General features: G+C 39.8%; 1 protein-coding gene across 17 annotated transcripts in view; it reads left to right on the forward strand.

Annotated features, from left to right (window-relative positions):
• Positions 1 to 14,918, forward strand: part of SYNE1 (spectrin repeat containing nuclear envelope protein 1) — a 464,275-nt gene that overhangs the window by 340,779 nt on the left and 108,578 nt on the right. For all 17 annotated transcript variants that reach the window (XM_060029753.1, XM_060029751.1, XM_060029760.1 and 14 more), the window contains 10 exons: positions 817 to 936; positions 2,496 to 2,696; positions 4,958 to 5,131; positions 6,153 to 6,284; positions 6,733 to 6,929; positions 8,221 to 8,353; positions 8,728 to 8,910; positions 10,303 to 10,452; positions 11,058 to 11,234; positions 11,674 to 11,829. In XM_060029753.1, coding sequence (XP_059885736.1) covers positions 817 to 936; positions 2,496 to 2,696; positions 4,958 to 5,131; positions 6,153 to 6,284; positions 6,733 to 6,929; positions 8,221 to 8,353; positions 8,728 to 8,910; positions 10,303 to 10,452; positions 11,058 to 11,234; positions 11,674 to 11,829 — 1,623 coding nt within the window. The remainder of the gene's footprint in view (positions 1 to 816; positions 937 to 2,495; positions 2,697 to 4,957; positions 5,132 to 6,152; positions 6,285 to 6,732; positions 6,930 to 8,220; positions 8,354 to 8,727; positions 8,911 to 10,302; positions 10,453 to 11,057; positions 11,235 to 11,673; positions 11,830 to 14,918) is intronic.

The raw sequence follows: 14,918 nt of genomic DNA on the forward strand, positions 1-14,918 counted from the left end.
TCGCTTGCCCTCCCATTTCACAATGGAGTAAGCTCTCTCTGACCATGCTGTAGCATAGTTTCCTCTTCCCTCGCTGCATCTCGCTTCAAAGATGCTCAAAACTGCATTTCAGAAAACCAGAACACGATCCCCTAGAACATCTAGGCAAATACCTTTTTCTAAAGACGTCCTAAAATCATGCTTCTTCTTCAGGGTGCTATTCACCATTTCCCTTATTTGTTCAAGGAAGCCATTGTTCTCCCAACCCTCCATGCTAAGCCCTTCCAACCTCCTTACCTTTTTTTTTTTTAATTTATTTTTTTAGAAGATGTTGGGGGTAGGAGTTTATTAATTAATTAATTAATTTTTGCTGTGTTGGGTCTTCGTTTCTGTGCGAGGGCGTTCTCTAGTTGTGGCAAGCGGGGGCCACTCTTCATCACGGTGCGCGGGCCTCTCACTGTTGTGGCCTCTCCCGTTGCGGAGCACAGGCTCCAGACACGCAGGCTCAGTAGTTGTGGCTCACAGGCTTAGTAGCTCCGCGGCATGTGGGATCTTCTGAGACCAGGGCTCGAACCCGTGTCCTCTGCATTAGCAGGCAGATTCTCAACCACTGTGCCACCAGGGAAGCCCCAACCTCCTTACCTTTAAAATATCTGATCTGTAGTATAATAAAGGGCCTTCTTCACTTTTCTGTTTAATAGGGGACCATCATTTTTATGTTGCATGGCAAATGTTTTAGGTGGAGAAGAGAGGAGCAAATAAGGAGACACGATAATCATACTTTGCATGGCAAATTGCTTATGGGAGTTTTAATAAAATGTCATCAATCTTATATAGGCAATACAGCAGGCTGAAGATGGGCTAAAGGAATTGGATGCGGGAATCACTGAGTTGAAGAGGCGTGGTGACAAGCTGCAGATTGAGCAGCCTTGGGTGCAAGAACTCTCCAAACTCCAGGTACCGTTTTCTTCCAATGGCATTCAGCTTCAATGGTACATCCTAACTGGAAGGCAAGAAAACATTATTTTCTCTATTTTTTCAGGCTTTCTCTATAAAATTCATGTCATTTAGGCCCAATTTTTCTTCCAAGTAACTCTTAGAACATTTTCTGAAACTTCTATCGTATTTAGTACAATAAAATAAATCGACATATTTTGAGATTTACTGCAGGGCGGTCTGTGTGCATTTGTTGGAGGACCCTTGTGTCCAATTTTTTAGCTCTTCTCTTTTCTTGTATTCTCATGCTTTGAAGATTTTTCTGACATTATTATTATTCCGATGGCTAAGCATTATAGCATAGTTCAGTTGTGGCATATTATTTTCTACTGTAGAAAATCTAATAACTGGCAATCCTACCTAGAAAAGTTAAAAAAAGGCTATCTACCCTGTATTGTACTACACCCAAAAAAATTTTAAGGAAAAAATACTTAAGCTAATACTTTTAGAAAGTGTATTTTCTCAAGTTCAAAATTATAGTTTATATTTCATACATGTTTGAATGGAAAACAGACATTGTTTTAATTCCAGAACAACAACAAAAAATTAAAGGTAGCTGAAATCCAAACAGACTCCCTGGCATCTTTCAGGAGTAGAGAATTAACACTTTGGATTAGTGTTTTTCTAAATCTGGCACTTAGGCAAGAATCTGATCTCAGGTTGGTAGGAAGATACTGGGATAGTAAACCAGCAAAGTGTAGCATCTGAAAGGCAACACAGTTAAGTTATATTAAGAAAAAGTATGTGCGTGTGTCAGGTTTTCTCTGCACACACGCCTTATTGCAGAACCATTGAGGGATTAATAGTATGAGTCCAATACAGGGTCACAAGTTCTTACTTTTGAGAAAATAAAATACCTCTTATTTTAAAAAGAACATTTTTATTTCAACTATCTCATTCCATTATCTAACATTTCATCATGTGATGAGCCCATGGCCCCGACTCTGTCCTTTTTAGACAGTTTTCCGACAGTACTTAAATGTCAGGTGTAAGAGTCAAGCGTCATAGCTGTAAATAGGCATTAAAGTTGAACTTTTCCAGATTGAGGCATTTTGGCCTGCTAAACCTTAATATGATACGTTAATCAGGTCCATATGGCTCAAATAAATTTTGTATTTGGTGTATCATCGTCCGCTAAAATGTCTTTCCTGCTTAAATAGTTATTTATTTACCCCACCACATTTGGCAAAAACATTGCCTTTTTAAGTTTTAAAGGCTTTCTGCTCACATTAAACTCCTCTGTTTCTGTAGCTCTTTATTTAAGGAATAGTCCCAAATCTGATTATTACTTAGCAGACCAAATGTTGAGGATGCTCTATTCAGTTACTCTAAAATTAGAAAATTTGAGAGCATGATAAAACTTGAAACTACATTTTCTATGACATTTCCCTCAGCCACAAGAACAATTTTTCAGCGTTTTAACCCCATGGAAACTATTGACATCCTGTGAGCACAGGTGTTAAACGTACCTCATGAAGAGGTAGGTTTGAATTGAGCGTGAGTATCTGTCTGTTTCTTAGGACATGTACGATGAGCTGATGATGACCACTGGCTCCCGGCGGGGCGGTCTGAACCAGAATCTTGCACTGAAGGGTCAGTATGAAAGGGCCCTGCAAGATCTGGCTGACCTGCTGGAGACCGGACGCGAGAAGATGGCAGGAGACCAGAAAATTATCGTGTCTTCCAAAGAAGACATCCAACAACTACTTGACAAACATAAGGTAAAAAAAAAAAACAGAGAGAAAGAAAATGTAGTTTTGAAAGCACATTCTCACTCACTGACATATATTTAGTAAAACCTAACATTATCAATCGTTTATGAGTTTCTACTCATATAAGTTACTCTTTAAAATGGTCCACAAATGTATATTCAAGCCCACTGGCACTCAATAGCACAGAAAAATTAGAGAGTATATATTCCTATAATTCTGTAAGTGAACAAAGAATACCAACCATACCAGTAATTTTAATGATCAGTCAGCCATGCTTTCTCCTTCGTAAACTGCAGTGGACAGGAAACCCAGGGACTCTCTTCAAAGGAGCCCAGCTTCATTCTTCACTCTGCCCTTTTCCTTTGCATCCCTCACACCCATGTGTTCATCTAGTCCTAGGTGTTCTCTCTGCTCTCCCTTGTCCTGGCCAAGAACTCCCCACTCTGCTCTGGGAATGCAGAGCTGCCCACTCAGCTCTGGACTGGCTTTATGTCTGGTACATGCATCACTTTGCTCTTCTGGTCCTTAAGTACATGCGCCTCGGGTTACCGTGGGCCTCAGGAGTTTCTTCCTGGGGACGGCAAGTGCTTTTACTATATAACCAAACTTGGGAAGCCTGAGAGTGTTCCATCAGTGTGTACCGTAACCAAGTTCAGGTTAGACACTGCTCCTTAGTGAAGGAATGCCTGTTTAATGCACACACACACACACACACACAAATTGCATTATTAGTAATATTACAAAAATAACATTTTTGCCAGTTCAGAGACTCAACCTCCCAGATAGTGGAAATTTCTTATGAGGAAACTTTAAAAATTCCCTAAGATTACAGATGATTATCATTCTACCATTACATAGCTCTTTGGTGGCTTATGAAGGTAGATTTGGGGGGGGGGGGCGGCGTGGAGAATTGTGCTTGTTGCTACTTTTCCCAGAGGTTTTTGTCCAAAACTTTGTGATTTATTAAAGCCTTATCATTTGGCTTTGAAAACATTGCTTTAAAGTTCACAGCTGGTTTTTCTCAAATCTTTGACCACAGCAATAAAATATCATCCTGAGTTATTCCAGAGGGGAAACTGGGATCAATGAGTATAAATAACAGAGAAATAAAGCTCAGTAGATGAAGAACTCTAAAAGGAGCAGGCTGCCATTGAACAGACCCCCTCCTGGCCATGAGAAGTCCATCCAGGGCTGTCAGGGGGAGACGGGGTTGTAATAGGAATATCAGCTTTCTGTGAACATTGGGCTAAATGACTTCCAAGTTCTCTTCCAGCTTTAAGATTCTATGATATAATAATTGTCAGTTGAAGATAATGGTTCTAGCTTCTCCTGACCAGACCATTTTCTGAGGGAGAGCTCTGTGTGACCTTGGGCATGTTGCATTAGACTGAGTAGCGCAGTCTGTAAAGTGGGAAATAAAACTACCTATCTTAAGGGGTTGTTAGGAGGATTCAACGAGTTGGTTGCCGAAGTGTTCATAGGGCACCTGGCACGTAGTACACACTCAGTGTTAGCTGGTGTTAACGATTCCTGGTCCTTTAGTTTCATCCGTGGTGCTGGGAACAGGAAATGGGATAACCTTCTCCCCATCTTCTGGGGATTTTTATGTATAGAAAGTAATATTTTAAAACACATTTGTAGGGTTGTGCAAGGCCTGCAGTTCTGCTGTGTGTAGGTATGTTCTGAGGGAAATTTAAAAATATGAATGCCAGTTGGTGTGTGTCCAGCTGTGCTTGGCCATGAGTATTAAGTACAAAAGAGTAGAGCTCAAGCCCAGCCCTGGAGGAAGAAAAATCGTGAATGTGTCAAGTGAGGACATTGCAGGAGGTAGAGGGCAGGCAGAGGCTGAAGGTGGGGAGCGGCCTCTCATGTGTCCCAGGGACAAAGGAGGCCAGTGTCTGTGGTGGAGGAAGCAAATGTCCACCCAGATGGTACCAGGAGGAGTGGAGGGGGCGGACGAGTGTTTCAGCAGCAGCTCGCCTCTGAAGGGCTCTGTTTTGGGGACAGAGTACCTGCAGCACAGCACAGTGTAGGTGCTTTGAGTGGGGGGCCAGGAGAGGCCAGTTAGGAGGCTGGACCCCCATCCCACCCCACCTCACCCCCGTCTCTGCAGGAAGCGGTGAGTGCCTGGGTAAGTGGAGGCCAGCAGGGGAGGACCACTATCACCCATATATTAGCCAAGTTCCATCAGCTTCCAGGTTTGAAGCAATTTTTATTGTAAGGTAGTAAATGAATGAGTTGCTGACCTCTTTCTATCTGAAAAATTGCAGGAGTACTTTCAGGGCCTGGAGTCTCATATGATCTTGACTGAAACGCTCTTCAGGAAGGTTATCAGCTTTGCGGTCCTACGGGAAACTCAGTTCCACACAGACCTGATGGAGCAGGCTTCGGCTGTGCTCAAAGGGGCTCACAAGAGGGGTGTGGAGTTGGAGTACATTCTCGAGGTGAGCCCCTGATGCCGCCCCTCCCCTACAGCACACTCCCTACTGCACCGCAGACCCTTCAGGCAAGACACCTTCGTTCCTGCGATTTGCCTCCTGTGACCTCGGAGGTGTCTCAGACTCAGCGTCATGTGTTGCCTGTGCCCCTGGTGTTTCTTATCCACATTGAGGTAAAGGCTGTGCCTTACTGTGAGTTCAGCTAGATGAATACCAGTTTCAGACTGGGCATGACGATATTTGGGGTCTCGATAGTCGGACTGAAAAACTGCTGATTTTTGCTATACATTATTGAAAAAGACTTCACATGATTAAGAAAAGATTTTCCGATTTTAAATAGAATAAAAATCATAATTTTCTTTTATTTTATTTTGGCCACGCTGTGCAGCTTGTGGGGTCTTAGTTCCCCGACCAGGGATTGAACCTGTGCCCCCTGCAGTGGAAGCACAGAGTCCTAACCACTGGTCCACCAGGGAATTCCCTAAAAATTATAATCTTAGAATAAGTGATTTGGTATTTCTCCTTAGTAGAATGTCTATACTATATATTCATATTTCTTAAATGTCTGTGTGGGTTTTTTTAATTTGCAAATGTAATGTATTTAGTTCACTTTGGAAAGTAAACACACCCATCCCTTTCACTGCGGTAAAGGATGAGACTGTGAATTTCAGCTGCCTGCTGTGTTCCAGGTGTGCTGCATATTATTCTATATAATCCTCACAATGGACAAGATATTATTATCCCCATTTTTTTTAATGTTGAAAATGAGGGAGGTCAGAGAAGCGTAGTAACTTGCCCCGGTCATACAGCTAGTTAGTTGCAGAAGTGAAAGCCCGTTCACAGTGCTTTTCAAGATCACCATCTGATGACTTGCTTCAACGCTATCTTTCGCTTCCCAAAGCAAACCCCCAACGCAGGCATCTCCGGCATGTCTTTAAAGAGACTGTCAGATGCATATTTGCACACGAAGAGGACTTCTCTTCCTTAATGAGGATGTTTAGCTCACACACTGATGCTGTGTTTCTAGACATGGTCCCATCTGGATGAGAACCAGCGGGAGCTTAGCAGGCAGCTGGAGGTGGTGGAGACCAGCATCCCGACTGTGGGTTTGGTGGAGGAGAGCGAAGACAGGCTTATCGACCGGATAACACTCTACCAGGTCAGCATCTAAATGACAACTTGGTGTAAAAAGTTGCCACAGTTCCTTTGGAAGCTTTCCCATGGTTTTAACAGCATCTAAACAAACTTGCAATCAAATATTTTATTAAGTACTTTAAGTATTTGTTTCGTAATATAACATAGAAAGGTCTTTTTTTTTTTTTTTAATGAAAGCCCCTTTTGAAAACTTAGCCTCCACCAAGCAGTATTTTGTACTTTGTGTTGGCGTCCCACTATTCTTGAAATAATTATCCTTTGACTGTTTTAAGTGCACCTAAAGTTATATTCTTAGATATAGATGAAAAGTCTCGAAGCTTCTAATGAAACTTGGGTGCCAATAGTTGAAATTTGACTAAAAGGTAATGGGAACATTATGGAGAACTTACCATCTTTAGGGGAGAAAAATTGCATTATCTCAACTTTTGACCCAGTGTTTTCAATCATTTTAGCATTTGAAATCCAGCCTTAATGAATACCAGCCCAAATTATATCAGGTACTAGATGATGGGAAACGACTTCTGATATCTGTTAGCTGCTCAGATCTAGAAAGCCAGCTAAATCAACTTGGAGAACACTGGTTAAATGACACCAACAAAGTGTCTAAGGAACTTCACAGATTGGAAACAATATTGAAACACTGGACCAGGTAATACAGTGACTCTTTTGCAGATTTTTACATTAGTGCTGCAGGGTATTTATAAGGCTGTTGGGTACCTGAGTTGACGAAGATGTGATCCCTCTAGGAACTTATCACAGAGTTTGGAAAATAAAGACAAGCACAAACCTTCCAGCTGGATTCTTGTATAATTGTATAAACATGTACTTAAAAATGTGGCGGGGAGGCAGGCATTATGCAATACCTCTTACCTTTGAGCTGGTGTCTCCCCTGCCTACTGACTGTACATGGGTGGTCAAGTATATCTTAGAAGGAGAGAAAGAAGAGAAAGTTTGTTTTGAGAAGGTAAAGGTTTTCTTGAGGGCAATGGGAGGTATTCAAGAGAGGTGGGGGGTTGATTTTACATAGTGAAATCCTTATTTTTATGCCACCTTTATTTCTAAGAACTCTGAATAACAATCATGTAATAATTTTCTTGTTTAAAATATTTATTTATTTTGTTTATTTATTTTTGGCTGCGTTGGGTCTTTGTTGCTGTGCGCGGGCTTTCTCTAATTGTGGTGAGCGGGGACTACTCTTCATTGTGGTGTGCAGGCTTCTCACTGCGGTGGCTTCCCTTGTTGCAGAACATGGGCTCTAGGGCGCACAGGCTTCAGTAATTGTGGCACGTGGGCTCAGTAGTTGTGGCTCGTGGGCTCTAGAGCACAGGCTCAGTAGTTGTGGCACACAGGCTTAGTTGCTCCGCAGCACGTGGGATCTTCCCGGACTAGGGCTCGAACCCATGTCCCCTGCATTGACAAGCAGATTCTTAACCACTGTGCCACCTGGGAAGCCCAATCATGAAATATTTTCTAAATAGCCTCAATGTGAAGGAGTAGGAGAAAGATATTTTTATTTGCAACTTAGAGATGGGAAAGCTGAAACTCAGAGAGACTGACTTGCTGAAGGTATGAATATTAAGAGAAGGGAATTTGAGAGTGTCAACCCAGGGCATTATTCTCCCAAATCTGTTGTGTCTCCTTTTGTTTTTTTTGCGGTACGCGGGCCTCTGACTTCTGTGGCCTCTCCCGTTGCGGAGCACAGGCTCCGGACGCTCAGGCCCAGCGGCCATGGCTCACGGGCCCAGCCGCTCCACGGCATGTGGGATCTTCCCGGACCGGGGCACGAACCCGCATCCCCTGCATTGGCAGGCGGACTCTCAACCACTGCGCCACCAGGGAAGCCCTGTGTCTCCTTTTAAAATTAGCATTGGTGACTAACACAGGTTAGCACAAAGTCAGAATTGGATGTTTACTTAATAGGCTTATTACTGTCCTTACAGATATCAAAGTGAATCTGCAGATCTCATCCACTGGTTACAGTCTGCAAAAGACAGGCTAGAATTTTGGACTCAACAATCTGTGACAGTTCCTCAAGAACTGGAAATGGTCCGTGATCATCTGAACGCTTTTCTGGTAAGCTCAAGAATCTAAAGCCTTTGATTCAGTTTTATTGTTTTCAGGCCTGACTTACAGGTGAAAAGGGCATCAGTTGTCAATGGATGTACTTAGGAAATCAAGCTATAGAGAATTTGTCAGTGTTCACTCTGTGTGTTCAATAATTATGCAGAATAGTAGGGTTCAACATTGCCTCTTTAAAGTAGTGTTTAAGTAATGTTGGCCTTCATTTGGGGCAAGGGTGCGTTGCTTTTGTTTTCCTCCAGAGTGTTTAATATCACCACTCCCCTTCAAGATGTAAAGAAAACTTGTTTATGTAATGAAGTAGTCTCTTTTCTTAAATGAAGGGTCTGGCTACTCAATCCTGATTTGAACATTGCTGCTTCTTTTAGGAGTTTTCCAAAGAGGTGGATGCCAAATCTACCTTGAAATCGTCTGTTCTGAGCACTGGAAATCAGCTTCTTAGACTAAAGAAAGTGGACACAGCTGCCCTGCGTTCTGAGCTGTCACACATTGATGGCCAGTGGACTGACCTGCTGACAAATATTCCAACCGTACAGGAAAAGCTCCACCAGGTACAGAAATAATCATCAGTTTAATTGGTCATAATTGGTGTAAGCAGTATTAGATGGAAAAGTACATTGATCTGCTTTTGCTCACAAACTTAAATCAGCTTTGTCTTGGACATCTCATCTTTTATGTCTTCCATTGTATTGCATATTAACACTATTATATATAAAATAGATAACTAATAAGGACCTACTGTATAGCACAGGAAATTCTACTCAGTACTCTGTAATGACCTATATGGGAAAAGAATCTAAAAAAGAGTGGATATATGTATATGTACAACTGAGTCACTTTGCTGTTCAACAGAAAGTAACACAACATTGTAAATCAACTATACTCTAATTAAAAAAAAAAAAAGTGAACGGTTCTACAAATGCCCTATCTATAAATCCCCTGTCTTCCAAGAGCTTCTTTATCATGTGTGTGTGTGTGTTTTAGAATCCTTGTCTGTCCTTGTCTGTTTAAATTCTTTGTTTTCTCATAAATAAAATATAGGTAACTATACCTGTCTCATAAAGTGGGTAGTTATGAAGATTTAATAATAATAATATATGTAAAAGACCTATAACCTTACCTACAATAGAGCTGACATTCAACAAGTAGGGGAAGAGAAGTAGCTCTCTTATCTGGAAATTATGCTTCTCTCCCCTGAACTCCCAGATATTTTATCTTTATCTCTCTTGGGCATTCATCACTGTGTACAAGGTGTAAAGATGTGTTTCATATAAATGTCTTATCCCTTCTAATCAGCAGCTGTACATTTCTAGAGGGCAGGAAACATCTCACATTAACTTGTATCTCTTTCTGCCCACATAGCAGTCCATAAACATTTTAAATGATTGCTTTTGTTCCTCTCGGTCATTACAAGCATTTGCATAAATGTATGATATGTTAAGGAAGATTCAGGATTCTAAGTATGTTTTAGTGAAAGACTGAGGAAATTGGCTATGCTCTTTGGAATAAATATGAGAGCGCCAAAAATCTAGAAAATGATAGTTTGTAGTGTTGTGGTAACATTCCTGAGTCATAATAGACAGAGATTTTACAAGATAATTAATAAAATACATCTGTTGAATGTTTTGTAGTTACGTTTTTTTATACTCATAAAACTAGCTATAAAATAAGAATAATATTTTCGTCCTGCTGGTGTTTTGATTAATTAGGTAGTGTTTATGCAATGTTTATAGTATTCAATGTCAAGTGAACATAAGAGGACCATTAATGTTCAGTGTTTGCCTGATGTGTAATTTCAAGCTTCTAACAAGGTTAAGATCCAAAAATGTCATTAAGAAGTGTTACCTCTGTTGGTACTTTAGTAGGAATTAATAGAGTTTTAGGTTAACAGGAATCGAGTTTGAATTTTAACACTTGCGACTTCTTCTATCTGACATGGGCAGCTGCAAATGGATAAGCTGCCTTCTCGCCGTGCCATTTCTGAAGTCATGGCTTGGATTTCTCTCATGGAAAATGTTATTCAAATGGATGAAGAGAGTATTAAAAACTCCATCGGTTACAAGGCAATTCATGAATACCTTCAGAAATATAAGGTAATTAAACATTTTTGCTTGTTTGTTTTTAGCTTTACATACTTTAGGACTGTTTTATTTGAAGAAACTCAAAAACTCAAGTTATGGAAATCAGGTCTGAAAGTATATGTTTCATATATAGTGACCGGATAGGTCTACTATAGTAAGAAAACTGCTTCCCTAGTTATAGGCATAGGAAAGTTGTCCAGTATTAGGAATAATTTTGAATAAGATTTTGTGTCATTTTAAGAAATCATAAAAATAAATACTATAATTTGTAAACATTTTATAGTGAGATTATACAATTTGCCCAGTTCTACTTTCCTACCTAAAAAAAAGTATATTCAATATATCTATAAATTCACATCTTTACAAACTCAAATTCAATATATTTATACATTCAAAGTGTATGAATTCAATATATATTCAGTATATTCATATATTATATATATTCAACTTCTGAAGATAATGGGTTATATTAATACATACCGATTGTGCCATTTGGACTCAATCACACAAGTGATAATATTAATCTTAAGGTTACTTAAGGCTTTCCAACTCCTGGTAAAATATAAGACATTTATACATATAAGCTTGTTTTCTTATTTTCGCCTTTCCCTTGTTAGGGTTTTAAGATCGACATTAACTGTAAACAGCTGACTGTCGATTTTGTGAACCAGTCTGTGCTACAAATCAGTAGTCAGGACGTGGAAAGTAAACGCAGCGATAAGACTGATTTTGCTGAGCAACTTGGAGCAATGAATAAAAGCTGGCAAATCCTGCAGGGTCTCGTCACTGAGAAGGTGAGCCAAGTGCTCTCTGCTGTCCATGTTTCATGAAAACGCCAAGAACAGGTACACTCTGTAAAGAAAACTCATCCCACGAATAGTATGGCTACACTGGGCACACAACTGCTTCCGAAGAGACCGGCCTCTGAAGGTTCTAACAGTTCTTCAGCCCTGTTCATTATTTTGTCTATGTACCCACTGCTCTTTGAATATTTCATATTGTTTTCGTTTATTAAAGATGCCTCTTAATATCTTTTTCCTTTGCCTCAAGTTGACTTAAGTTCTTTACTTGTTTACCAGTAATGGTCATTGATTTATACTTTTTAACATTCATTTTTAATCATATATACAATGGACTGTCTCTTAAGAATTCTTAATCTGGAGGTAATAGTGACCTGCCAGTAATTTGATTCTAAAATAAAATTGCAAATTTCATTTCATTATGTTTGTTCAGATCCAGCTGTTGGAAGGCTTATTGGAATCTTGGTCAGAATATGAAAATAACGTACAATGTCTGAAAACTTGGTTTGAAACCCAGGAAAAGAGACTAAAGCAACAAGAGCGAATTGGAGATCAGGCTTCAGTTCAGAACGCGCTGAAGGACTGTCAGGTAACTGGTCCAGGTGGCTGACAGGTGCCGCTACACAATTTCATTGTGTACACCGAAGAAATTTGTGGGTCCTGAGAATTGAGGATTCAGTATGGAAAAATGCTGCATTTGGTAACAAATTTCTCTGATTATGTGATTTATAGAGTTTTTCTAACTGTGAGGTTTTTTTCACCTGTTTTTTTTGTTTGTTTTTTGTTTTTTTTTGTGTGTGTGTGGTACACGGGCCTCTCACTGTTGTGGCCTCTCCCGTTGCGGAGCACAGGCTCCGGACGCACAGGCGCAGCAGCCATGGCTCACGGGCCCAGCCGCTCCACGGCATGTGGGATCTTCCCAGGCGGGGGCATGAACCCGTGTCCCCTGCATCGGCAGGCAGACTCTCAACCATTGCGCCACCAGGGAAGCCCTCACCTGTTTTTATAAATTTGAATTTATGAGTTTTCAGATAACTTGTATGTAGAGAATCCTATACTGATCATCAGATTTAATAATGATCAAGATTTTGACATACTTGCCTGCATTATTTCTTTTCTTTGTAAAGATTTTACAGTGAATCCCAGACATCATGTCATTTTCTTTTTTAATTGACTGTAAATGCATGAGTTTATTTCTGGAAGCTAAGTTCCATTCCATTGATCTATATGTCTATCATTATGCCAGTACCATACTGTGTTTGTTGTTGTTGTTGTTTTTAAATAGATCTTTACTGGAGTATAATTCCTTCACGATACTGTGTTAGTGTCTGTTGTACAACAAAGTGAATCAGCCATATGCATATATATGTTCCCATATCCCCTCCCTCTTCAGCCTCCCTCTCACCCTCCCTATCTCACCCCTCTAAGTGGACACAAAGCACCGAGCTGATCTCCCTGTGCTATGCTGCTGCTTCCCACTAGCTAACTATTTTACATTCGGTAGTGTATATATGTCGATGCTACTCTCACTTCGCCCCAGCTTGCCCCTCCCACCCCATGTCCTCAAGTCCATTCTCTATGTCTCCCTTTCTATTCTTGCTGTGCAACTAGGTTCATCAGTACCATTTTTCTTTTTTTAGATTCCATATATATGCGTTAGCATATGGTATTTGTTTTTCTCTTTCTGACTTACTTCTAGGTCCATCCACCTCACTACAGATAACTCAATTTATGGCTGAGTAATATTCCATTGTATATATGTGCCACATCTTCTTTATCCATTCATCTGTTGATGGACATTTAGGTTGGTTCCATGTCTTGGCTATTGTCAATAGTGCTGCAGTGAACACTGCAGTACATGACTCTTTTTGAATTATGGTTTTCTCAGGGTATATGCCCAGTAGTGAGATTGCTGTGTCGTATGGTAGTTCTATTTTTAGTTTTTTAAGGAAACTCTGTACTGTTTTCTATAGTGGCTGTATCAATTTACATTCCCACCAACAGTGCAGGAGGTTTCCCTTTCCACCACACCCTTTCCAGCATTTATTGTTTCTAGATTATTTGATAATGGCCATTCTGACTGGTGTGAGGTGATACCTCATTGTAGTTTGGATTTGCATTTCTCTAATGATTAGTGATGTTGAGCATATTCTCATGTGCCTCTTGGCCATCTGTATGTCTTCTTTGGGGAAATGTCTATTTAGGTCTTCTGCCCATTTTTTAACTGGATTTTTTTGTTTTATATGATAGCTCCATGAGCTATTTGTGTATTTTGGAGGTTAATCCTTTGTCTGTTGTTTCATTTCCAAATATTTTCTCCCATTCTGAGGGTTGTCTTTTTGTCTTGTTTGTGGTTTTCTTTGCTGTGCAAAAGCTTTTAAGTTTAATTATGTCCCATTTGTTTATTTTTATTTCCATTTCTCTAGGAGATGGGTCAAAAAAGACCTTGCTGTGGTTTATGTCAAAGAGTGTTTTTCCTATGTTTTCCTCTAAGAGTTTTGTAGTGTCTGGCCTTACGTTTAAGTCTTTAATCCTTTTGGAGTTTATTTTTGTGTGTGGTGTTAGGTAGTGTCCTATTTTCATTCTTTTACATGTAGCTGTCCAGTTTTCGGAGAACCACTTATTGAAGAGGCTGTCTTTTCTCCATTGTATGTTCTTGCCTCCTTTGTCATAAAGTAGGTGCCCATATGTGCGTGGGTTTATCTCTGGGCATTCTATCCTGTACCATTGACCTATATTTCTGTTTTTGTGCCAGTACCATACTGTCTTGATTGCTGTAGTTTTGTGGTATAGTTTGAAGTTGGGGAGCCTGATTCCTCCAACTCTGTTTTTCTTTCTCAAGATTGCTTTGACTATTTGGGGTCTTTTGTGTTTCCATACGAGTTGTAAAATTTTTTGTTCTAATTCTGTGAAGAATGCCATATCTACTTTGATAGGGATTGCACTGAATCTGTAGATTGCTTTGGTTAGTATAGGCATTTTCACAATATTGATTCTTCCAATCGAAGAACATGGTATATTTCTCCATCTGTTTATGTCATCTCTGATTTCTTTCATTAGTGTTTTATAGTTTTCTGAGTACAAGTCTTTTGCCTCCTTAGGCAGGTTTGTTCCTAGGTGTTGTATTCTTTTTGTTGCAATAGTAAATGAGAGTGTTTCCTTAATTTCTCTTTCTGATTTTTCGTTGTTGGTGTATATGAATGCCAGAGATTTCTGTGCATTAATTTTGTATCCTGCAACTTTACCAAATTCATTGATTAGTTCTAGTAGTTTTCTGGTGGCATCTTTAGGATCTTCTATGTATAGTATCATGTCATCATGTCACTGCAAAGAGTGACAGTTTTACTTCTTTTTTTTCCAATTTGTATTCCATTTATTTCTTTTTCTTCTCTGATTGCCATGACTAGGACTTCCAAAACTATGTTGAACAGGAGTAGCGAGAGTGGACATCCTTGTCTTGTTTCTAATCTTAGTAGAAATGCCTTCAGTTTTTCACCATTGAGAATGATGCTTGCTGTGGGTTTGTCATATATGACCTTTATTATGTTGAGGTAGGTTCTCTCTATGCCCATTTTCTGGAGAGTCTTTATCATAAATAGGTATTGAATTTTGTCAAATGCTTTTTCTGCATCTATTGAGATGATCATATGGTTTTTATTCCTTAATTTGTTAATGTGG

This window comes from Delphinus delphis, chromosome 14 (genome assembly GCF_949987515.2).
Source record: "Delphinus delphis chromosome 14, mDelDel1.2, whole genome shotgun sequence".
Classification (NCBI taxonomy): Eukaryota; Metazoa; Chordata; class Mammalia; order Artiodactyla; family Delphinidae; genus Delphinus; species Delphinus delphis.